This window comes from Manis pentadactyla, chromosome 5 (assembly GCF_030020395.1).
Source record: "Manis pentadactyla isolate mManPen7 chromosome 5, mManPen7.hap1, whole genome shotgun sequence".
In the NCBI taxonomy this organism is placed as follows: Eukaryota; Metazoa; Chordata; class Mammalia; order Pholidota; family Manidae; genus Manis; species Manis pentadactyla.
Window position 1 is genome coordinate 162,686,245 of NC_080023.1, and position 26,209 is coordinate 162,712,453.

A 26,209-nucleotide genomic window follows, 5' to 3' on the forward strand; every position below is an offset into this window, starting at 1 on the left:
CTCCCATGTCATGGCATCATTCCCTTCCCAAAGAGATGAGACACAGCCAGCAAAAATGACAGTCATGATAGCAAAGGGTGCATGCCGGCTGGCACTTAATTTGCACTTGGCAGAAGTCGAAATACTACTCTTTAATAAAAGGAAACTGCATGCAACAGACATTATGCCCATTATACAAAAGACTTTCTGATACAGGGTCCTGGAAGCCTTATGTATGCTGGTTTGAGCATCTGACACTACAAGAAAAGTGAAATGAGGCCCAGATTTTCTAACTTAAAATTGTTCTAATTGCTCCAGAAATCGCCTGGCTAGACAGTATTTAGGTAAAATCCCCACAATTCATTTGTAATGAATATTCCTTTCATTTCTAGTCAAACTGCTTCAACAACTTGACATTTGGAAACTTGCTAAAATCTGCTCTTTGGTTCTCTGAAGACCACATTTGTACCTCTTTGGCAGTCTCTAAAGAAGAGCTTCTGATTGTTCTTTATTGAAAGTTAAGAGAATAGCAGTGGATATAAATCATTCTTGATTAGCTGTACTGTATCCTTCCCAAGGACCCACGGCATGCAGGGCTGACTTGACTGCTCATTTGGGGTTGATTTCTGGGTTCAGAGTTCCTATAAAGTCAGGAGGGTCCCGGTAGAAGCCCCACAGGGGACTATAAGCCTGAGCAAAAGGGATGAGCAGGTGGTGAAGGACTTGCATGCCTTTGTGGCATGGCCTCTCTTTGACTATTTCCAGTTCACCTCTCAGAACTCTGATCCAAGACCACCCCTTCCAAGGACACTTCTCTGGTTCTCATAATCCTCCTTACCCAGCAAACCCTTTCCCCATGATAGTCTGGTCACAGTTGTGATGAAATATTTAACTCTGTGATTAGCTGCTTCATGCCTGTCTGCACAGCCAGGAGGTAAGTTCCATGAGGGCAGGAAGCAGGTCTGCCCTGCTCGCCACTCCTTCTCCCAGCTCCTGTGGGGTGGGGGATGGGATGAGCTGGGATCAAATCCCGAGGCACGTCAACTACAGACAGGCTGAGGGAAGACAGTGAAGAAAGGGCATGAGAAAGCAAAGGAGGAAAGCATAGTGTGTGAGGGGGGATTTCAGCTCAGAGCTGGCTCGGGTCCACAGAGGCGACTAGACAGGATGGGGCGGAGGAGGCCTAGGCATCAGTTGCAGACGAATTCAACAGAAGGCCACCTTCTGCAGATCCAAAGCCCAGCTAGACTTTCATCCCCTGGGCCGCCCTAATACAGCTGGGTTTTTTTATTGATCTGGGTGAAAAGAATGAAAAACAGAGCAAGTGATGTTGGTACCACAAGTCTTTAAATACACTAAAAACCACTCAATTATAGACTTAGCAAACTTTATGGTTTGCAAATTGTATCTCAATGAAGCTAATAATTTTTAAAAATTGGGTTTCCTAAGCATAGGGTTCTCCAGCTACAACAAAGACCTGCTGTGTGCAAACCCCACCTGGACCCATCCTACATCATCCCCACGGGACTTAACGGGACAAGGGCAACTGTTGCACAAATGAAAGCCTGCTATCTGCTGTGTGGGGAATAACCTTGTCCTTTGTCTCTGACCTGCAAGTCTCACGTCTTCTGCCAGCATCTGTGAAACTGTGGCAAGCTCCTGAGTTAGCTTGCAGTTGGATAAACTCCCAGCCCCTTCCTAGTTGTTAGCAGATGGTTTCATGAAACCAGCGGGGCAAGTAGATTTTCAAGGAGGGAGCTGTCGGCACAATCAACTGCTGAAAGATCAGTCAGGTATAAGGAACAATAACAATAACCATCATAATCATAAGCACCCTTGGCTTTGGGCAGCAAGGAAAGCCCTAGTGACCTTCACATGGGCCACTTCTGGGAAGAGGCAGGACTTGAAGAAAGCCACGTTGCAAGTGTGGACATCACATTTGAGGGATGTGGCTAAGTAGGGGGAAAGAGAAGTAAGAAGGCAACGTGAGGGGAGCAATTTGAAAAAAAAATTCCAAGAGTATTTTTATTTCATTGATTTTGTCTGTAGACTTGAGAAACTCAAATCTGTTTATCTACCACAGTGCACATTAGGGGTGCATAAATATATGCTGAATACGTGAATCTGTTTTTTTAAAATAGGAAGCCACCTGTATGGAAGGTAAGGCTGGAGAGGTGACACAGTGACAGGCCACAAGGTTACGTGAAAGGATGCCGAGGACTGAAGAATATGACAGACCGACGTTCAAATCCTGCCTGTGTGACTCTGACTTGTGGGGCTCATTCACACTAAGGCTCAGACTCTTCATCTACAAAATGGGGCTCAAAGCAGCATCTACCAAAAAACTGGTTATGAGAATTAAACATGTAACCACTCAATGAACATCAGCTGTGATGAGAACTATCATTCGTTTCTCATTACTGCTTAGTTGTGGTGTGGCCACTAGGTGTTCAATAGAAGTCCCATGTGGAGGGATTCTGGTAGAGATGCAGGCAAGAGGAGGAGCCGGGCCCAGAACCCTCACAGCTCCGAGACCCAGCAGCAGCCCTTCCAGGAGCAGGAGAACAGGTTTACTGGAAGAATCGGTTGCAGCAGAGACTGACATGCCTGCTTTTCTCATCAGCCCTGGTGTGGCTGCTGTTGAGCTGATACACTCCAGGGGCAGAAGCCTTTTCCTGCCAGATTAGGTCTGCACCCTGTCCAATGCCCGTAATTTGTCTAAATGCATATGCTGCCCCTACTGAGATCTACCCGGAGCATTTGGACACATGACCTCATTTCTGGGACTCTTCAAATGTTACTTGTTGTACAAACCCCCCAGTGGAGCAAATCCTTCGTAGGGAGGCCTAGAAATCAGCACCACAGTGGAGCTGGCAGGACCTGTTCTGGAGACCCTGAGAACTTATTAAGTATCTTGATATGTGTTTTATAACAGTTATGTGTGTATGTTTATATAGATATATATTTTGCATGTATAGTATATGGGTATATATGTATGTTTTCTCAATAAAAATTAGTCTATTAGACATGTTATTTTATAACTTGCTCTTTTCACTTAAATATATATTGTGAAAATGATGTTAAGTATACTTCTGGAACCTGATATTTAATGACTCCATCCCAGTATTTACTTAATCAGTCCCTTCTACTAGACTTTCAAGTTGTTTTCATCCCATTGAACACACTTGCAGATACATTTTTTCCCTGTCTCTATTTTCTCAAGATAAATTCCCAAAAGTAAAATTACTTTTTGGAAGAATATGTACACTTAAGGTTTTAGATATCTACTGTTAAATTACTTTCCAGAAAAGATGTACCCATATACATTTTCACTGTGTTGCACTGATAATTCTGTCAGTAGAGTTCCACCTAGTTTTACTATAAATATTGGTTTCTCTTTTCTGTTAAAGGGCTTTCCAAAGCATAGGTAGCACTGCTTCCTGGGCATTCCATCCAGAATATGCACCTTCTACTTGATTGAAAACGTGCTTAGGAAAATTACAAGTTTGGATTCCTTGGGCCAATGTATCAATTAAGGAAAAGGCAAGTTATGAAAGAGGCCCTTTCCAGCAGTGAGCATGGCACTATAGTATTCACCTCAGGAAGAAACCATCCCAGAGCAAGATGAGCTTGTGTATAACTTTAATGAGGCTTCATCAGCCTTTTCTTGGAAGCACTAGGATGGTTCTCTGCTCAGGGCATACATTTCTACACAGGTGCTGCCCATTGGTTCCTAAGCAGGGCCTGCACCATAATTCTGTGAACATGGGGACCAGTAGACAGGCTCTTATAAAGAGGAGAAAAAGTTCTCAGGAGAAAATAAACCAGCTATGGGCTGGTCTTCCTTTGTAACTTTTAACTTAACGATCTGCAAGCATTTAAGGTTGAGCAGGCTGTAGAGACCTGCTCTATAGGAAGGGAAAGCAAGCAATCTCTACAACATGGGAGATAGGAATTTATCTCACACTATGAGTCCACCAGATGTTCCCTAACCATTGCCCGGAGAAGGGCCCCTGACACACTATTCTAGAAACAAAGTCTCTGCCTTTATGTTCCTGATTTAAAACTGGTGGACAAAGGAGTCTCTGCCTTTGGTGACTTAGTGATTCCTCAGTTCACCTCGAAAGCTACAGCAGGAAGCAGCACGGTGAACACTAGACCTGCTGGAGGTGTCCTGGGCGGCTCTTGGCCATGGTGGGCCTGTTTGGGGATTCTCAGGCTGAGTCACCCCAGCCCTGTTATGGGGTGAGCCTGTTGGCTGCTCCTCCAGGTGCTGGAGTCGATCCAAAGCAATAGCTCATGAGCAATTCTCCTCTGCCTTAGCCCGTCTCAGATCAAAGCCGTAGGGGTCTCCGGGTGGTGGGTGTCATGACTGGTGCCTCAGTTTGTGAAAGACGTCATCCTACTTCAACTACAGTGTTGAATATAAGCCTGGATTCAACTGGCCAACCAGGCATTTGCCAGAGAGCATAGGGTAAACCATCTACCCTCCAATATTTCCTGAAATACAGATGAGGGAGAAATACTTCTGGCGATTTCCTTAAAGTAATAGTTATTGAATCGATTCACTCACTAGATAGACTGAAAGTATCCCAGAAAGGAGATGGATTAGTGGAGAGTTGGGGACTTCTGCCATATCATATTACCCAGCTCTCCCTCTCCCTCTTTGCCCACCTCCCCAAATGGCTTTTAGACAGAGCATATTATGGGAAACAAGCCTACAAAACTCACTCGTGTGCCCTCAATAATACTGTAATGGAGAGGGCTGTTCCTTACATCACATGCTGTTTTCTTTGTAAGGACTCCTGGGAACAATTCCTGTCTGGCTTCTGCATGAACAACAGTTGGAATTTTCCCGAGCAATTGGTTTGTGTTTATCTCATGGACATTTTGAACTGTATATATGACAAGTTTCCATTATTCCGGTGGTGACAGCAGTGCTGTGGGCTCTGCTTGTGACCCATCAGGAAGAAGCAGATGTGGAGAAAAGCAGTTTGAGCATTACGACCAGCTCCAGTGTGTTCTTTTCCTCCTATCTCACATTGCCTCACTTTTAATTTATGCTATCTTGTGACGATTTATGTCCCACTGTAAGCCACCTGAAAACATTCTGTGAAATAAGATTGCGTTTACACTGAAAAGTAGATAAATAAATAGGATGTGGAAGAACTCCACACTATGTGCTTGTATTTTCTTCAAAACTTAGATTACATTCTGCTTTAACATCCTTGCACTGATAGACCCAACCTTTAGGGCATGCCACTGCAAACTGCAGCAATAACAATCATAAAATAATTGGAAAACCCAAATAAAGGGGCTGAATGTACTGCAACTATCTTCTCTCATTCTCGTGACCCAACTGAGGCAATACCCACTGAAATGGCAAAGCTTCTTGGGATACTAATTATAATGAAAAGAGTAAAACACTACTTAATGTCTGAGGGACATGTGGAGGTCTACTGTGAACCGTGTGGTCTGTAGGCAGCCCAGGAAAGCAGGAGCAGTAGGCATTACTGTCACTGTCTTTCTCCCGCACTGCTGAGGAGCAAGGAAGAACTGTTAGCCCCTAGATATGCTCTCTCTGTTCAGGGATTCCCCAACTGCAGGAAGTGGGCTCAGCTCTAAGAAGAGATGTGATACATGAACTCCCATCAAAGGGTGCAGAGATGGCTGGTCAGGGGTTGAGAACCAACATCCAAACTATGTCAGTCAGAAGAGATGACAGAGCTCTTTCGTTATTTAAGTTAGAGGTAGCTGAAGTTAGCTTCTTCCAAGTAATATTCCTGACAGAGATGGTGTCTTTCTAGAGCTATGCTCTCCGATAAGACTTTCCGCAACACTGGAAATGTTCTCTATCTGAGCTTGTCCAACACTAAATGTATATGGCTATTGTGCCCTTGCAAAGTGGTGAATACAACTGGACATCTGAGTTTTTACTTTTATTTGTTTAAATTTAAATGTAAATAGCCATGTAAATTTAGCAAGTCTGCAGGATACAAGATCAGTATAGTAAAGTCAATTATATTTTGACATACCAGCAATGAAAAATCAGAGGTTGAATTTTTTAAAATGCCTTTTACGATAGCATCAAAAATACCAGGTACTTAGGGACAAAAAATGCACAAGACCTGTACAGTGAAAACAACAGTGAAAACTTGAGGAGTGATATTACCAAAGATATTTTAAAAATGAAGAACTATACCATGTTCATAGACAGAAAACTCACTCATCTTGCTAAGATGTCAGTTTTCCCCAAAGTGATGTATAGGTTCAATGCAATCAATCTCCATCAAAACCCCAACAGGATTTTTTGTAGAAATTGATGAAGTGACTCGAAAAGTCATATGGAAATGCAAAAGACCTCGAACAGCCAAAACCACCTTGAAATTGAAGAATAATGTTGAAGGACTAACAATACCTGATTTTAAAACTTATTATAAAAGTTACAGCAATCAAATCAGTGTGATATGATATAAAGATAGACAAAACAGATCAATGGAAGAAATGAGCCCAAAAATCTCCCTCCATGTGTGGACCAAAGCAAATGCAGTGGAGAAAGAATGTTCTTTTCAGCTGATGATACTGGAACAACTGAGGTACCCAAATCCACAAAAAAGAAAAAAAGCTCCTATGCATACCTAACACCATATGCAGAATTAACTCAGAACAGGTCACCGACCTAAACATAAAAACTAAAATTATTGAGTTTCTAGAAGGAAACTTAAGAGAAAATCTTTGGGACATTGGCTTAGATAAAGATTTCTTAGGATGATGCCATGACAAAATCCAGAAAAGAAGAAAAAAAGATAAATTTGATGTAAATTTAAATTAAGTTGAAGTTTGAAAAACTTGTTCTTCAAATGTTATTGTTGAAAAGAAGAAGATAAACCACACATGGAGAGGAAATACTTGCAAAGTAAACATCTGACAAAGGACTTGTTCCCAGAATTTAGAAAGAACTCTCCAAACTCAATAGCCAGGAAACAAATCAATAATAAATGAGCAAAAAATTTCAAGACACTTCACCCAAGAAGATATACAGATGGCAAACGAACACACAAAACATGTTCAACAGCATTATTCACGGGGAAAGGGAAAACTAAACCCACAGTGAGGTACCACTACACACTTACTCAGATGGCTAAAACTAAGAAGACTGACCAGACGTACAACTCTCATACATTGCTGATGAGAATGTGAAATGGTATGACCACTTTGGAAAACAGCTTGGCAGTTCTTCAAAAAGTTAAACATTCATCTACCATATGACCAACCATTCCACTTCTGGATATTTGCACAAGAGAAATGAAACATGTCCACATAAAAACTTGCATGTGAATGCTCATGGCAGCTTTTTTTTTTATAATAACCACTAATGAAATAACACAAATGCTCATCAAGACATGAATGGATAAAGAACTCATGGTATATTCATAGAATGGAGTATTACTCAACCACAACAATTAAGTAAACTATGTATATACAACAGCATAGATGAATATCAGAATAATTATGCTGAGTGAAAGAAGGATACAAACTGCATGATTCCATTTAAACAAAACTGTAGAATATGTGAATTAATATATAAGGACAGAAAGTGGATTAGTGATGGCCTGGGAACAGATGGGATGAAAAAGGCAAAAAGAAGAGATTATATCTGGGGACAAAGAAACTTCTCAGGCTGATGTGCATGTCTATTATCTTGACTGCAATAAGTTTCATATATTTACATATGCCAACATGGATTAAATTGTACATTTGAAACATTCTGTTTCAATATCAGTGATATCTCCATAAACCCAAAGACTATTAAACAGCCACATGTGGCTGACAGCCACTGACTTAAAAGCACAGCTCTAACTCCTTTTCTGTCCTGGCATTTGGTAGTTATGTTCGAATGGATGGGAATGTGTCTGATACTGCAACTATTTGTGCCTACTTCTGTGTCCCACCCTGTTTTCCTACCTCCATTAAAGAGCTGCTCTCTTCTCCTGCTTTAGAAGTAGGATCAATGAACAGACATAAGAGTGAAACAGATTCAAACTTAGACATCTCCCTCGTGGACTTTGCTGCTCAACTTGGTCAGCCGAAGAACAGCTGGCTTTGCTCATTTAGAGAACTATTCTGGTAAAGGATGACCCTTTGATTTTATCCTGATGCTGCAGAAGGATGACTCAACAAACGGGATACCTGTGGGCCACTGGATATCCAAGATCCCTCCGGTCAAGATTTTATGATGCCACACACCAAGAATCTAAAATACTCTTTGCCTTAGCCCCAGAAATCTGGGCTTAAAGGATGTTTGTTAGAGGAAAGCCTGAAAAGGTCATAGCTGTAAATACTAGTGCAGGCGTTTTTATGTTCATGGTTGGTCTCAGTATCTGCACCTATAAAATGAGTACACTGATATCTACATAACAGAATTAGAATTGAGGTTTAACAAGATCATGGATGCAGAGTATCATCCAAAAAGCAGAAGTACATAAAAAAATATCCCTTCCCCTTACCCAGCAACCCCTTCATCACAGGCCCACGCTTTTTCCTTTCCAAGGGAAGGGCAGGTGTGACTAGGGGGCCTCTAGCATCCTTACCTGGAGCCAAAGTTTGTCATGCTGGGACCACTTCCCACCAGCAATGCACTGAAACGTGGCGTTCTGCCCCACGTTCACCTCGACATTTTGGAGCCGCAGAAAGTGAGGTGCTTTTCCTAAGAGAGAAACCAAAGAGCACATGAGGACAGAAGTCAATAGCCTCTACCACTTCCCTACGGACAGACGGCAGCTCAAGATGGGCACTGGGCGGGGCGCAATTTGTTCCTGGGAAGGGGCCTGGCTCTGTGAAGAGTCACCATTGACTGATCACTCACGGTGAGCCAGCTACTCGTCTAAGAGCTGTACATGCATCACCTCAGAGAAATCCGTGAGGTGGGCAGTGTCTCCATTTCACACACCAGAAAACTAAGGCTCTGAGGGGCTACGTAGATTGGCAGTCAGAGAGCCAGAGAGTCAGGGAGCCAAGCCATGAATCCAGGTCTCTGCAAGCCTCAAAATCCTTATTATTAGTTGCTGGGCAATACCTCCATGTCTGGAAGATGAAATTGGCGGCTGAGGGGATTCACCAGAGAGGATTCCTCCCTGTAACCTGGGCGAGCAGAAAGAAGCTGGAGTGAAGCGCCTTTGGGCCTGAGACCTGCCTACCAGCGTCAGTGGTGATGATGAGAAGGGCAGAATGGAGGATGGAGGAGAGGCGGAGGACACGGGCGGCTTCTGCTCACGCAGGGCTTACTGTGCGATCGTTGCGGTGGGCAGTGTTCACGCACAGCAGCTTCCAGAACCCAGTGCAGTTGGTGGTGGTATCTCTGTCTTACGGTGAGTGAACTGAGGCACAAAGAATTCAAGAAACATGCAGAGTCCACACCCCTCCCTCTGAGCTATGATATCCCCTAAGGATGGGAGGGAGGTGGGGCCCTGACTCTGGGAGCTTGGCAGAGCAGGAGAAGGGACTTTCAAATGAAACTCACAGGGTCTGAGAGCAATCGATTCTAGAATTAAATATATGTCTTAGGCTGGTAACTTGGGTTCATCTCTTCCCTTGTTTTGTAGAAACAGGTTCTCACCTATGTGAGCTCTCCAAGGATGAGAGAGTGGTTGAAAACCTATGTCTAGATGAAGAAAGTTCTTCACTGACGCACAAAAATGCCAAGGAACCCCTACCACATCGGCAAATGGGTGATGAGCAGGACTGCACGACCCCCAGAATGGGATCAAATGCACAGTTCTTACGAGGATCAAGGAGGTTCAACAAGGGCCTTTGGCCGTCTTTCCAGAGGTGGCCAAATATCCAGAAAGACAAATAATAACAATGATCTCATAATAACAATAACTTATCAAAAGCACCTGCAATGCTAGGACTGTGATAAATAACTTAAATTGTTTTATCTAATTTAATGTCATAACGTTCCTGTAAAGCAGACACAATTACTCTCCTTTTAGAGAGGCAGAAACCAAGGCTCAGCAAGTTTAACTTCTCCAGAGCTACGCAGCATTAGTGAGAGATAGAAACAGAATTCAGTCCAGGTCCATTTTAGACCAAAACTTGGCATTTAACTAGAAATGAGATTCTTGCTCTCGCGCAATAGGTGGTCACTGGAATCATCTGGACCCCAGTGTTCAAAGGAAGGCTCACGGGCAGGGCTGCACTGACATTCCAGCCTCCTTTCCTCGCTCTTGATCATTTTATCACATGGGACCCCCTTCCTTGCCATTTGTCCCCGTGGCCTTCCTGCTTTGAACTATCTGGTCCACCAACTGTGTCACCACCTGTAAAGCTCAGCAAAAGCCGAGACCCTTGACGTGACTAGGCAGACTTGCCGTGCCCAAGCATACGCCTTCTGCTCAGGTTTTTAAACCAGTGACAAAAGCTCAGAGACCTGCTCATGCTGTCTTGGGGACCCCACCGCTAGAGTAGCACCAGCAATCAAAAGCCCGGGGAAGACTTCTCCTTGTGGGCTTCTCAGAGTTAAAGATTCCTGCATCTAGTCAACCTGATAAATGTCATGCTGCTTTGACTGTCTGAAATTGTTTCCTTTTTACTCCCCTATATAATTTTGTGAAGTTATTTCTGGAACTATCAGTTCAAGTCGATTCCTCAAGTGGGAATAGAGTGAACCTTGAAAACCCATTTATGCCAGGGTGTCAAGGGGGAAGGAGCATCTACTCCATTGAGGGAGGGAGGGCAGAGCCTTAGCCTCAGTGCTGGGAGGCATTCTGCTGGGTTCTAGAAAGGGATGTCTCCTTGGGGACAGTGGACAAATTGTGTGGCCTCTGGGAGTTGTCCAGTTAGAAACGGGTCTTCCCTGGATCAATGGCCCCTGCTGGTTTCTGCCTCCTGGTACTTCTCAGCAGCAGACCTTCTGCTGGATTCTCTCATCCACAATCCCTCTTCCTCCCTCCCTTCTAAGTTCCATGGCAGAGCATGGAGAGGCTTAGCGGCCCTGACTCTTAATATTCTGGTGAAACACTGACTGGTTCACAGCACAGTTGATGAATCCAAGCACCTACAGGAGCCAGACAGTTACATAAATGACGAAAGCGGTTCAGCTGTAAAACGAAACAAAAACAAGCCAAAACACCACCTCTTGGCTTCGTAAAGTCTCCCACTTTTGATAGAGACTTGAGTAAAATAAAGATTTCTCTCTATAAGAAAGGCAGTGCAAGCAGAGTAATCACTGGTCTCTGATGGCAGCCTCAGTGACAAGGAGGTGCTGGGGAGTGATGGGGACTCAGGGGCACAGGATAAAGGCCATGTCCCACCGAGAAGGGGCAGCTGTTCCTTAAATGCAGCAGATAGAGTCTGTCCAAGAATACTGTGCTCAGGGCAGCTGATCACCTGATTTCTTAAGGCAAGTAAGAAACCCAGGTTTTGTGTGAAATCTCTCATTCTAAAATCTTGGCTGAATTTTATTAAAACACCAGGCAGACATAACAAAATACATCTAGGAGTATGCTCTTCTATTCTGTGGTCTCTGTTACGTAGCTTTTATGTGAAGTGATCTGGAACAATTCCCACTGGCCAGTCTTGACTGGCCTGGCCCCACAAGTCTAGTGATGCCCCTACCCCTCCAGACATTACGGTGCAGGATCACGTGCATGCCAGCCCCAGATAACAGCTCCAGATCCAGGAACTTATCCAGACCACCCTCCTCCCGATTAGCACTCTCTCCACATGCCCTAATTCTTGTGTCTGCTCTTTGCACCCTTGCCTGATCCCGGGCTCATGACAGATGTTTCTCTCTGGGGATCCTCCTGTGTTGGGGGCCTGTTTGACCCACTTCCTGAGCCCCTAGCTTCTCAGGACACCTCCTTCTCCCATCCCCCAACTCCAGTCCGATCCTGAGCCCTGGGCTCTCTCAGCTGTTATTTTCCTGCAGCATCTATAGCTCTGGGAAAGTAATGACCCCTCCAGGTCCAGCTCCCCAATCTTTGGTCAAACACAGTTGACCTTAGGGCCTAGACCGGCCACCAGCTTATGGTTTTAGGCATTCCACACTCACTCCCCACTAAGCCCCAGCACCCCCAAAACTGACCCCATGGAATGGGGTTAACAGAAAACTGGCTGTGCAGTTGGGGCAAAATACTTTGATACTGGTGACATTTTAAACTCCTGCAGATGTCAGAGCAGCATCTGAAGACATATTATTGTGGCCTTTATCTCGCTCTTTAAACCTGACAGCGCTCAGTAGAAAGCTACACAATTGAGGAGAAAGCCCAGTACATACATTAGAAATGTGTTGCAGACACTCCATGGGCTCAGTGACATGGCCCCACAAGGATGTGATGGAAAAAAAGAGTTTAAGAAATTCTAAAAGTCAACTTAAGAGCTGGAAACTTTGAAACCGAGTGGAAAATTGTGCTGACATTTACCGCACATGGTTATAATGGCAGTGGCCGTGCTAATGGCTAACACTGAGAAATGACGGCGGAGGGCAACTATGGCTAAAATACTTTTAGAAAAACACAAAAATGTTAAATGGGCTATAAAATATAGACGAGAAGTTTCCATTTGTAAGAGAAAATCATTTCCTTTGAGGATTATGCCTGTTTTTCAGTCGCTGTTTCAGAAGCTGCGAGGCAAGCGTTTTAAAGTCATAACTTGAGTGCAAATCAATCAGGAATATGATTACAAATCAGGTACAACCCCCCACCTGGAACTTTTGGAATATTTAGTGGAATCACTTATTAATAAACACTGACCATGTGTCAATGGAAAAAATGTTTGGGAGCACAGGCGTAGAGAATTACAAAGCCTGAGGATATAAAGAGGATGCATATTTCTCAATTCAGGTAAATTTTGAATAATCCATGAGTAAAGTCATAAATGCATTAATATTATGGCTGGAGTTGGGAAAAAAGCACCATCAGTCCAAAGGGCAGCTCAGAGGCCACTAGCAGTCTGCGCAGCTCCTGATCCCACGGGCAGCCCCCAGGACCCGTGCACGGCTGGAAGGCAGTGCCTGTGCTCAGCTCCATTTGCCCCAGAATCATACCACCCCCACCAGGATGACCCAGCTGCTTCAGCCAGAAATGTGGGAGTACAGCGGTACCGATGCGTCTGGCTTCCAGTCTAACCCGCCACACGGGATCAGTTGGCTCTGCCTCCTAAGTAGGTCTCCCATCTGTCCACCTCTCTCGATCCCTATGTTTTGTGCTTCTTTAGAGTCCTGCCTACCACCGGTCATGGGCTGAATTGTGTCCCCACAAAAATTCATATGTTGAAGCCCTAATGCTCAGTACCTCAGACTGTGACTGTATTTAGAGAAAGGGCCTGTGAAGGGGAGAATGAAGCAGTTAGAGTGGATCCTTATCCAATCTATCAGGTATCCTTCTAAGGAGAAAAAATCTGGACACACAGAGACACCTCAGGGGCAAGTGCACACAGAGCAAAGACCATGTGAGGACTGAGTGAGGTGGCCATGTGCACGTGAAGGGGAGAGAGAGGCCTCAGGAGAAACCAAACCTGCCATCTTCCTCTTGGATTCCAGCCTCCAGAACTGCGAGAAAATACATTTCTGATGCATAAACCCTCCAGTTGGTGGGACTTTGTTATGGCCGCCCAAGCAGACTAATAAATCCTCTGTTAGAGATCATATAATTAGCTGATTGTGTGCTTCATTTTCAGTCCCTTTTACTTCAGTGGAAGCCCATGAGGACAGAGAATGGAGCTCTCTGACTATCCCCCACAGACCCAGAACAGTGCCTGGCATGGAGCACATGCTCAGTACATACATGGTGAATGGCTGTCTCTCCACGATCCTGGCCCAGGCCACCACCTTCTCTTGCATGACTCCAGAACTTTCTTCCTAGTAGGTCTCCTGACTTCTCTATTCCCTTTCAATTCATTCTCCACAGAATAGTCAAAGTGATCTTTTCACACTTAAATGAGATCAAGTCACTCCCCAGCACGAATCCATCCAGGGGTGCCTCCTGAACTTTGAGTAAGATCTGAACTGCTCATGACCATGTGGCTCAGGGCCCTGCATGGTCAGGCCCCGGCCTCCCTCTGCAGCATTCGCTCACACCCCTCCCCCACTGCACTCCCCGCGCTCTAGATGCCTGGCAGCGTTGGGCTGATTCCCTTGCAGGCCCTCTGCACTTGCTTTTTCTCTGCCTAGAATGCCCCCCCCAAATTACACAGTGAACTCCTTCTATAACTGTCTCAGCTCAGGTCACATCTTCAAAGGCACCTCTCCTGACACCCCCTCTCTAAGGAGCCCTCCACATCCCAGATCCTAGTCACTCACATTTATTCTATTATATAAGTAATACTAGTTACTAAATGTCTTTTCTCCCTCTGCCCCTCTGCTAAGGCAACACCATGGGGAAGTGTCTAACCTATCTCGATCACTTAGGTATTCTCAATGTCCAGCAGGCATTCTTCACAATAACTAATGCTCAATAATTTATTTCTTGAAAAAAAAGATAAGTAAAAACTGGATATGGGCTGAACACAGGTCCTTGGTACCAGGGCCTGCTCAGCTCCACATGACTCATGAGCTGTGGACAGACTGCTCAGGTCCATAATGCACTGCCAGGATTTATACATACAGTTACATGGACTTTTTCCAGTTCCAGCCACTGTCATAGGGTCCTCACATTTTGATTTCTGGGAAGTTAAATTAGGCCGCCTAAGCACAGAGGCTGAACTCGCCGAAGCCCGTTACACAGGAACACAGGCAGGGTCACGTCTTCCTGAGTTATGACCCATGGCCCATTGGCTGGGTAACTGGCTCTCAGAAATTTCATGACCATGCAATCCACGCTCCTCAGCAGGAGCAGTACAAGCTGTCAGGACAATCTGAAATTCAGGAGCAGCCCCAGTGAGGGAGATTCCAAGGGAGTGTGGAGGTGCCCTCCTGAGAACCCTCTCCTGTGGAGGTCTCTCAGACAGAAGGAAGCATTTGGCTGTAATGGCAAACCTGGACAGTGCTGGGAATTAAGGCAGAGGTGAAGCTGCAACAAGAGACAGGTGCCAGGTTGGGTCTTACGGTGGAGAGAGCAGAGTTCTGGGATCCCAGGAGAGAGAGCCAGGCCACATTGTCCTGCGAAGAGCAAACCCCTCACCTGCTAGAGAGACGAGTGCAAGGAACAACCTACTAGGAGAACACAGCTGGTGTCAGCCAAGGTGAGGGTCCCCATGAGGAAGGGATGTGCACAGGGCGTGGGGAGGGCTGAAGCCCTTTTCAGAGAGACAGCCTCAAAACCGATGTCTTGAGTTGTTGACTGTGTGAGGTTAAGCGGACCGCAGGCAGAGGGACATCTCCAGACACAGCTGCCCGGTCGGAGGTCAAAGATCACTCTCTGAAGGGCAGCTGATGCTGATTCCCAGGAGTTTGAGGGAGCGGGAAATTTAATCCTGGTAAGAGGGATTCACCGGCATATCCACTACATAAACCCTGCTGAGCTGGGGAGATTCTGGGACTCCCGTCACAGGAGGTCTGCTTCAACAGAGGCATTTGCCAGGTGTAACTGAATGGACAGTCTGAGAAAATCCCAGACTCAGAAGTAACCCAGAGACTTAGGGACCTTAAGCCAGAGTAATGGAGAGTCTAGGAGGATCTCAGCATTCCTGAGATGCTAACTGATTTCTGGGAAGGAGGTTTTTCTTGCACAGACACCAAACACAATTATGCAAAATACTATCTTGCTAAAACCCCTTGGAACTTACCCTACCCCAAATTCCTCTAGAGATGGCGCTCTGTGACAGTGTGTCAAACAATGGCATTCTTGTGCCAGGGGAAGGGAGTAATGTTTGAGGCTCTGACAAATTCATTGTAGCACAAGCAGAAAGAGTCGTTCTAATTAAAGCAACCTGGATGGGGTTGATAAAAAGAGCCCCAAAATGGGAGAAGAAGAAGGCATGGAAGGACAGGGCACATGACATCTCCTGAGAAGGACAAACTGCACCATGACCCATAGCATGACTCACAGCCAGAAGGAAGAAGGAAAGAGAGCCCTACTAGGAGTTACCTGGAATCAGATGGCTACCCAGAAATTCATGGGCATTTTCAGTCTGCAGAACACTAACAAACTAACAGGGCTGGCATCCCAGCTGCCCTCATAAGAGCTGAGCGAGCCCATGTATATCCCTTTGATGACAGTCTCCCCACCACAAGTCACTCAATTTGATGCCACTTCAAACACCTGCACCCAAGATTGGCCCCTCTGAGATTTAGTGAACCTGGGAACCACAGCTCCTTGCTCAAACACATTCCAATATCTTAGAATAAATACAGCAAAGAGGAAGAACTTTAAGGGGGACCTGGGTGGGCGTGGAGGAAAGGCAGACCTTTGAGAACTCCAGACACTGCACAGAAAGTACTAACCACTACGAGAAATCTCTCCATACGCCTACACAGAGCTGATGAGTATATTTAAAATTACTTTTAAAGAATTAATAGCTCTGGGGTACTTTTCCCTGTGAGTGAACAGTGTGCTAATTTGCTCAGTGTTTTGGTGTTGTTCTTTTTTTAAGACAATCGCACCAGATTCTATCCAAAGCCCTCTAATTCTTCCACTTCAGTGGTCTGAATCCCACTAATAAACAATCAGGACTTTAGACTCCCTTAATAATGGAGAGAGATTCGAACGAAGATGTTTTGCCACTCTCTGCAAATTCCTGTAGGTGCTGCCTGTTGAACAGGCCAGCAAAATTATGGATTTATTCAGGCCTGATTGCATTGAGTCTGTAAGCATTTTTGAAGGATCAAAAAAGAGAGAGCGTGCGAGATGTCTGTGAGCTGAATGAATAGTGCGGATGGAAGCCTCCAAGTTACCGAGTGTGGCGCCGAGCAAGACTGTGTTAGGGGGAGGGAGCAGACTTACTGCAAGGATGTGCGAGGACCCGCACCTCGTCCACAGCGATGTAGCCAGGGTGGCCCTTCAAAGAGACGGATTCAAATATCACCTGCAACACACGAGGTGGGAGTCAGTTTCACAGAAGTGGCTGTGGGCCTTCATCACAGGAATCTGCCCAGTCCCCAAACCCTCTATGTTTCTGCTTCCCATCAGAACCACCCAAAGAGGCCTTCTGTGTGGCTGGAGTGCTACCCTGGCAATTGGCTTGGATTTTCAAAACAAGATACAAAAGGCCACAGTCTGGTGACTAGCAAAAGAAGAGTCAGACACATGGAACATTTTTAATGGATTTCACACATATCTCTCGGATGCAGGAAAAAAAACCAAACATGGCCTAGGGACCCCAATCTGTGCCTTTCATTGCTGTTTCAAGTGAAGCACGGAGAAGAGTTACTTCCTAATATCCCAACTTTCTCATGAAGGCAGAGGGAACACTTATCTTGGAAGTTACTGTAAACCGAGGAGGGTTGACCCTGATTGACTCTATATTCCCAAGGAACATAGTCCACCTGAATTTAGTACCCCTCTTGAAAATGAGTCCAATGCACAGCTGGTGGTATTCAGGAATCCAAGGCAACAAGTTCTTTGAATTCTCCATTCTGACTCCCACCCAAATTGCCTCTTTCAGGAAAGATTTGATAACTTAGTTAACAGCTTTCCTTGTCACTCGACCTCCACATTCACCTAGGAGATAGGAATGTGTGTGGATAACATGACTGATGGCCATGGCCTCCCTGTTTCCAAGGGCCTCATCTTCTCATCCACTTTGGCCACACCCTCAGACTTGTCCCTGTCCACTCCAGAAACTGTAAATTCCAGCTTCCCACCTTTTGACCCAGCCTCCTGATCTACCCCATGCTCATCCACACCTCGCTCCTCTTACCCTGCCCCACAGCTCTCATGTGGTGCTAGGCCTCCACTTTTCTAGAGTCTGTCTGCCTGCCTGGACCTCCCTGTATTCTCAACAAGTCCAGGTCCCTCCCCTCACCCCGTGCTGGTTTATCCAACACTGTTCTCACTGAGAGCCCCAATTCCTTCGCATCCTTATGTCAATTTGGGCAAGCCTATGGCAGATCTGCCTTCTCCACCTCTGTACCCCGCACAAGTGTTACCCTTCCAACTTTACCCACCCAACCCCAGAAGATACCCCACACCACATCTTCCAGAGGACAAGAGATGGGCTGACTGCTAACTTCTTACCCACCAACCCAACAACACGGGTTGGAGGGCACCACAGATGACTGCACATCAGCCACTCCCTCCTCTCCAAAGGCACCCCTGCACTCTTGACCCCCACACTTCTGCTGTATTTTCCAGCTCCTTGGTTCTTCTCAGTTCTCTCTCTTTATCTGGCATCTCCAAATCCTCCGTTTTATCCCTCACTTTGACATGCAAATCATGGTCTTCTCTTGTTCTTTAAAAGCTACCCTTGGGCAGCATGTTCTTCTCTAGTACAGTCCAGCTGTGCTTCAATCACACTTCTAATTCTCAGCAATTTTATCTACACTCACTCTCAACACTTCCTTACCTGCCACTGCAAAATTTCAACCCACTGTTATCCAGATTCTGTCCCCAACACTAACCGCAAAACTCATGCTGTGCTCTCAACACAAATGCCTATAATCTCTTAATTACTAAATCAAATAGGTTTTTTTTCAACCTGTATCTAACTTTAAGAAGGAAGACAGTATAGTGCTTAGGCTCTGGGTCAGAATGCCTGGGCTGCAGTCCTGGCTGGACCACTTAGTAGTGTGTGACCTTGGCCAAGTAACCTCTCTGCTCTGTACAGCAGTTTCCTCATCTGTAATCACGGTGTCTATTCATTGGGTAATTTTTCAGAAACGTTAACATGCTTCTGAGAACAGTGTAGGTACATGGGAGGTTCTCAGTAAACGTTTGCTATAATTCTCATTATTACTTGCCCATTTTCCTACCATTGCCAACACTTGTAGCTTCTTCCTTTCTGTTCTCTATTCTATCAAGGATCAAGTGACATTTCATTCTCATGGTGTTTCTCATCAATCTGGGCTATTCTACCATAGGTTTCTTTGTAAACACTTCTCCTACATCTACCCTTCAGATGTGGGACTCCTCTGCTCATTCTTGCTGTCCACACTCTTCCCTTCAGCTGCCAATCCACAGATAATCCCCAAGCCAGCTCCCTATACCTTCCACCTGAATGCCCACCCAGCTCACAGGTCTGCATTTCCACCTAGGTATCATATAGATGCCTCTGTGTGTGCTGTCTTTACACAATAAGTCTGAGCAGCTTCCCTACTAAACCATCTCCCTCATTGTCCAATGAGCCATCCTTCCTGAGATACAGGCTTCAGTGGGTTGCACTACAACCCACCAGGGATTTGGGCATCTGCCTGGGCCTCCCCCTCTGCCTTGCTCCTCACGCCCATTTTTCTTGTTGATTCTTAGTATTTCTCAAATCTACCCAAATCTTTCCATCTCTGCTACTAGGCTGAACCACATGAAACAACCACGTCATAGGTCAAAACCAGTCATCGCTACCACTGCCTGGTTCCAATTTTCATTGCTTTTTATCTCTGCTACCTCAACAACCTATAAAATGGACCCTCTCCCTCCTGTCTTGTACTCCTCAGTCCAAGCTTATGGATGGGATGTAAGGTGGGTGATGAGACCAACAGGAAAACCTCCATGTGGAATCTTTTTGTGGTCTGTGCGGTCATTCCGGGTTAGTGGACTCAGAAGTCAGGGGTCTCGGTGGGGCCCAGAGCTCTAACAGCTCTAGCCAAGTGAGCAGGAAATGGAGAGAGTGATGATGGCTGTGAAGAGGCATCGTGAGCAGTAAGACCTGTAAGTAAGACAACACATGGCTGCCTGGGAATTAAGTAAAGTGACTTGGGGATGCCGGTCCCACCAAACACAGAGCAGCCGGCACTAACACAGCAACCATTCTGGCAGAGGGGTTTACTAAGAGAGCAGGGTGCTTCAGAGAGACTGAACAAACAGAACCCTGCTGGAGGTAGGGAGAGAGTCCGCAGGAATAAAAGCGTGATGGCTGCCTCATCAGTAGGGCAGGAAGTCAACAGAAGACTTTTCTCTAAAGAATTATGTATTTCATTATATATTTCATAATTCAATGAAAACCAAAAGCAAGTCCATAGGAAAAAATTAAAAAGAAAATAGAACACAGAAAGTCCATTTTAAAAGAAATAGCATGAAAGCCTTCAAATTGTGCTTGTAGAAAATACAAAATTTTGCAAATAATAAAAATGTGGAAAGTAAAAAATATTTCTGTTGTGACAATAAATATAAATGGGTTAAAAGAGAGAAAAGCTCTCAGAATGTCTAAACAAACAAAGCCTAATTGTATGCTATACTATAAACACCTAATACACAATGACTCAGTAACCTTAAACATAACAAGTGGAACAAGGACATAATAGGAAAATGCAAATAAACAGAAAACAGTTATTGTAAAAATACTGTAAAAGCAAGAGAGTAGACTTTAAATCAAAAAGAAAAATGAAAACCATTATTTGGACTAAAATGGTCATTTTTTTTAAATGCATGAGTCAATACAGTTAGAAAGAGAAAATGATGGGGGAAAAACAGTATTTGAAGACTTTTACCCATGTTTTCAACTGTGACCAATCAAATAGGAAAAAATAAGGATATAATAATGCATTTACTAATTATATGTTATGAATAAAAAGAAAAAATGAAATTTCTGTTCAAATGCTCATCAGTTATTTACCAAAATCATACCATAAAGTATAGCTTCAATAAATATCTCAAAGAAGAAACTGGGTAGGTTCTGGTCTATACATTTTCTAACCAAAGTAACTAAAGCTGGAAATTAATGACAAAAGCTTGAAAACCAATTTCTGAAAATTGAAATGTGTATTTCTTAAATATGTAATACCATCTTAATACCTTCTTAATAACTATGATGTCAAAGTGTGTTATATATGTTAACAAAAGTCTAAAACAAAATTAAAAGTCACATGCAGAGGGGCAGAAGATGGCGGCGTGAGTAGAGCAGCGGAAATCTCCTCCCAAAACAACATATATCTATGAAAATATAACAAAGACAACCCTTCCTAGAATAAAGACCAGAGGACACAGGACAATATCCAGAAAACATCCGCACCTGAGAGAACCCAGCGCCTCGGGAAGGGGGTAAGATACAAGCCCCGGCCCCGCGGGAGCCGAGCGCCCCTCCCCCCAGCTCCCGGCGGGAGAGGAGCAGGCGGAGCCGGAGGGAGACGGAGCCCAGGACTGCCGAACACCCAGCCCCAGCCATCCGGGCCAGAGTGCAGGGCCCTCGATACTGGGAAAACAGGGCAGCAAGAACAGTGAGCGGGCACTGGAGGCTGGGCGACAGAGGACATAAGAAGAGCGCACGACCATTTTTTTTTTTTTTTTGCTTTTTGCTGTTTTGTTTGGGTGAGCACTTTTTGGAAGTCTTAAAGGGATAGGGACTCCAATACTAGGGAAACAGGGCAGCAAGACCGGTGAGCAGAGGCCTGAGGCTGGCACCGGAGAATAAAGAAAAATGAGCGACCACCTTTTTTTTTTTAATTAAAAAAAAATTTTTCTTTTCTTTTTAATTTAAAATTTTTTTTCTTTTTTTTTTTTGGTGGTCATTGTTTTGTTTTGGCGGGTGCTTTTTGGAAGTCGTAAAGGGGCAGGGCGGGTCACTTAATCCAGAGGTAGGGAATCCGGGATCTCTGGGCACCCTAACCCCTGGGCTGCAGGGAGCAGGGAGGCCCCTTACGGAGATAAATAGCCTCCCAGCAGCTCCTGCTCCAACGCGACTCCACCATTTTGGAGTAGCTGCCCAAGCCAGGCCACGCCCACAGCAACAGCAGAGATTAACTCCATAGCAGCCGGGCAGGAAGCAGAAACCCTGTCTGCGCGCAGCTGCGCAGCACAAGCCACTAGAGGCCGCTGTTCTCCCAGGAGAGGAGGGCCACAAACCAACAAGAAGGGAAGTCCTTCCAGCCGTCACTCGTCCCAGCTCTGCAAACTATTCCTATCACCATGAAAAGGCAAAGCTACAGGCAGACAAAGATCACAGAGACAACACCAGAGAAGGAGACAGACCTAACCAGTCTTCCTGAAAAAGAACTCAAAATAATAATCATAAACATGCTGCAGAGATGCAGAGAAATACGCAAGAGAAATTGGATGAAGTCCGGAGGGAGATCACAGATGCCAGAAAGGAGATCGCAGAAATGAAACAAACTCTGGAAGTGTTTACAAGCAGAATGGAGAGAATGCAAGAGGCCATTGATGGAATTGAAACCAGAGAACAGGAACGCATAGAAGCTGACATAGAGAGAGACAAAAGGATCTCCAGGAATGAAACAATATTAAGAGAACTGTGTGACCAATCCAAAAGGAACAATATCCGTATTATAGGGGTCCCAGAAGAAGAAGAGAGAGGAAAAGAGATGGAAAGTATCTTACAAGAAATAATTGTTGAAAATTTCCCCAAACTGGGGGAGGAAATAATCGAACAGACCACGGAAATACACAGAACCCCCAACAGAAAGGATCCAAGAAGGACAACACCAAGACACATAATAATTAAAATGGCAAAGATCAAGGACAAGGAAAGAGTTTTAAAGGCAGCTAGAGAGAAAAAGGTCACCTATAAAGGGAAACCCATCAGGCTAACATCAGATTTATCAACAGAAACCCTACAGGCCAGAAGAGAATGGCATGATATATTTAATACAATGAAACAGAAGGGCCTTGAACCAAGGATACTGTATCCAGCACGACTATCATTCAAATATGACGGTGGGATTAAACAATTCCCAGACAAACAAAAGCTGAGGGAATTTGCTTTCCACAAACCACCTCTACAGAACATCTTACAGGGACTGCTCTAGATGGGAGCACTCCTAGAAAGAGCACAGCACAAAACACCCAACATATGAAGAATCAAGGAAGAGGAACAAGAAGGGATAGAAGAAAAGAATCTCCAGACAGTGTATATAACAGCTCAATAAGCGAGCTAAGTTAGGCAGTAAGGTACTAAAGAGGCTAACCTTGAACCTTTGGTAACCATGAATTTAAAGCCTGCAATGGCAATAAGTACATATCTTTCAATAGTCACCCTAAATGTTAATGGGTTGAATGCACCAATCAAAAGACACAGAGTAACAGAATGGATAAAAAAGCAAGACCCATCTATATGCTGCTTACAAGAAACTCACCTCAAACCCAAAGACATGCACAGACTAAAAGTCAAGGGATGGAAAAACATATTTCAAGCAAACAACAGTGAGAAGAAAGCAGCGGTTGCAGTACTAATATCAGACAAAATAGACTTCAAAACAAAGAAAGTAACAAGAGATAAAGAAGGACACTACATAATGATAAAGGGCTCAGTCAAACAAGAGGATATAACCATTCTAAATATATATGCACCCAACACAGGAGCACCAGCATATGTGAAACAAATACTAACAGAACTAAAGGGGGATATAGACTGCAATGCATTCATTCTAGGAGACTTCAACACACCACTCACCCCAAAGGATAGATCCACTGGGCAGAAAATAAGTAAGGACACGGAAGCACTGAACAACACAGTAGAGCAGATGGACCTAATAGACATCTATAGAACGTTACATCCAAAAGGAACAGGATATACATTCTTCTCAAGTGCACATGGAACATTCTCCAGAATAGACCACATACTAGGCCACAAAAAGAGCCTCAGAAAATTCCAAAAGATTGAAATCCTACCAACCAACTTTTCAGACCACAAAGGCATAAAACTAGAAATAAACTGTACAAAGAAAGCAAAGAGGCTCACAAACACATGGAGGCGTAACAACACGCTGCTAAATAATCAATGGATCAATGACCAAATCAAAATGGAGATCCAGCAATATATGGAAACAAATGACAACAACAACATTAAGCCCCAACTTCTGTGGGACACAGCAAAAGCAGTCTTAAGAGGAAAGTATATAGCAATCCAAGCATATTTAAAAAAGGAAGAGCAATCCCAAATTAATGGTCTAATGTCACAATTATCGAAATTGGAAAAAGAAGAACAGATGAGGCCTAAGGTCAGCAGAAGGAGGGACATAATAAAGATCAGAGAAGAAATAAATAAAATTGAGAAGAATAAAACAATAGCAAAAATCAATGAAACCAAGAGCTGGTTCTTCGAGAAAATTAACAAAATAGACAAGCCTCTAGCCAGACTTATTAAGAAGAAAAGAGAGTCAACACAAATCAACAGTATCAGAAACGAGAAAGGAAAAACCACGACGGACCCCACAGAAATACAAAGAATTATTAGAGAATACAATGAAAACCTATATGCTAACAAGCTGGGAAACCTAGGAGAAATGGACAACTTCCTAGAAAAATACAACCTTCCAAGATTGACCCAGAAAGAAACAGAAAATCTAAACAGACCAATTACCAGCAATGAAATTGAAGCGGTAATCAAAAAACTACCAAAGAACAAAACCCCAAGGCCAGATGGATTTACCACGGAATTTTATCAGACATACAGGGAAGACATAATACCCATTCTCCTTAAAGTCTTCCAAAAAATAGAGGAGGAGGGGATACTCCCAAACTCATTCTATGAAGCTAACATCACCCTAATACCAAAACCAGGCAAAGACCCCACCAAAAAAGAAAACTACAGACCAATATCCCTGATGAATGTAGGTGCAAAAATACTCAACAAAATATTAGCAAACCGAATTCAAAAATACATCAAAAGGATCATACACCATGACCAAGTGGGATTCATCCCAGGGATGCAAGGATGGTACAACATTCGAAAGTCCATCAACATCATCCAACACATCAACAAAAAGAAAGACAAAAACCACATGATCATCTCCATAGATGCTGAAAAAGCATTTGACAAAGTTCAACATCCATTCATGATAAAAACTCTCAGCAAAATGGGAATAGAGGGCAAGTACCTCAACATAATAAAGGCCATCTATGATAAACCCACAGCCAACATTATATTGAACAGCGAGAAGCTGAAAGCATTTCCTCTGAGATCGGGAACTAGACAGGGATGCCCACTCTCCCCACTGTTTTTTAACAGAGTACTGGAGGTCCTAGCCACAGCAATCAGACAAAACAAAGAAATACAAGGAATCCAGACTGGTAAAGAAGAAGTTAAACTGTCACTATTTGCAGATGACATGATACTGTACATAAAAAACCCTAAAGACTCCACCCCAAAACTACTAGAACTGATATCGGAATACAGCAAAGTTGCAGGATACAAAATCAACACACAGAAATCTGGGCTTTCCTATATACTAACAATGAACCAACAGAAAGAGAAATCAGGAAAACAACTCCATTCATAATTGCATCAAAAAAAATAAAATACCTAGGAATAAACCTAACCAAAGAAGTGAAAGACTTATACTCTGAAAACTACAAGTCACTCTTAAGAGAAATTAAAGGGGACACTAACAGATGGAAACTCATCCCATGCTCGTGGCTAGGAAGAATTAATATCGTCAAAATGGCCATCCTGCCCAAAGCAATATACAGATTTGATGCAATCCCTATGAAACTACCAGCAACATTCTTCAATGAACTGGAACAAATAATTCAAAAATTCATATGGAAACACCAAAGACCCCGAATAGCCAAAGCAATCCTGAGAAAGAAGAATAAAGTAGGGGGGATCTCAGTCCCCAACTTCAAGCTCTACTATAAAGCCATAGTAATCAAGACAATTTGGTACAGGCACAAGAGCAGAGCCACAGACCAATGGAGCAGACTAGAGAATCCAGACATTAACCCAGACATATTTGGTCAATTAATATTTGATAAAGGAGCCATGGACATACAATGGCGAAATGACAGTCTCTTCAACAGGTGGTGCTGGCAAAACTGGACAGCTACATGTAGGAGAATGAAACTGGACCATTGTCTAACCCCATATACAAAAGTAAACTCAAAATGGATCAAAGACCTGAATGTAAGTCATGAAACCATTAAACTCTTGGAAGAAAACATAGGCAAAAACCTCTTAGACATAAACATGAGTGACCTCTTCTTGAACATATCTCCCCGGGCAAGGAAAACAACAGCAAAAATGAGTAAGTGGGACTATATTAAGCTGAAAAGCTTCTGTACAGCAAAAGACACCATCAATAGAACAAAAAGGATCCCTACAGTATGGGAGAATATATTTGAAAATGACACATCCGATAAAGGCTTGACGTCCAGAATATATAAAGAGCTCACACGCCTCAACAAACAAAAAACAAATAACCCAATTAAAAAATGGGCAGAGGAACTGAACAGACCGTTCTCCAAAAAAG

General features: G+C 44.0%; 1 protein-coding gene across 16 annotated transcripts in view; it reads right to left on the reverse strand.

Annotated features, from left to right (window-relative positions):
• PTPRT (protein tyrosine phosphatase receptor type T) overlaps positions 1 to 26,209 on the reverse strand; it is a 1,028,419-nt gene that overhangs the window by 655,699 nt on the left and 346,511 nt on the right. For all 16 annotated transcript variants that reach the window (XM_036902260.2, XM_036902256.2, XM_036902251.2 and 13 more), the window contains exons 4-5: positions 16,860 to 16,941; positions 8,571 to 8,686 (exon numbers count right to left, since the gene is read on the reverse strand). In XM_036902260.2, the coding sequence (XP_036758155.2) occupies positions 8,571 to 8,686; positions 16,860 to 16,941 (198 nt within the window). The remainder of the gene's footprint in view (positions 1 to 8,570; positions 8,687 to 16,859; positions 16,942 to 26,209) is intronic.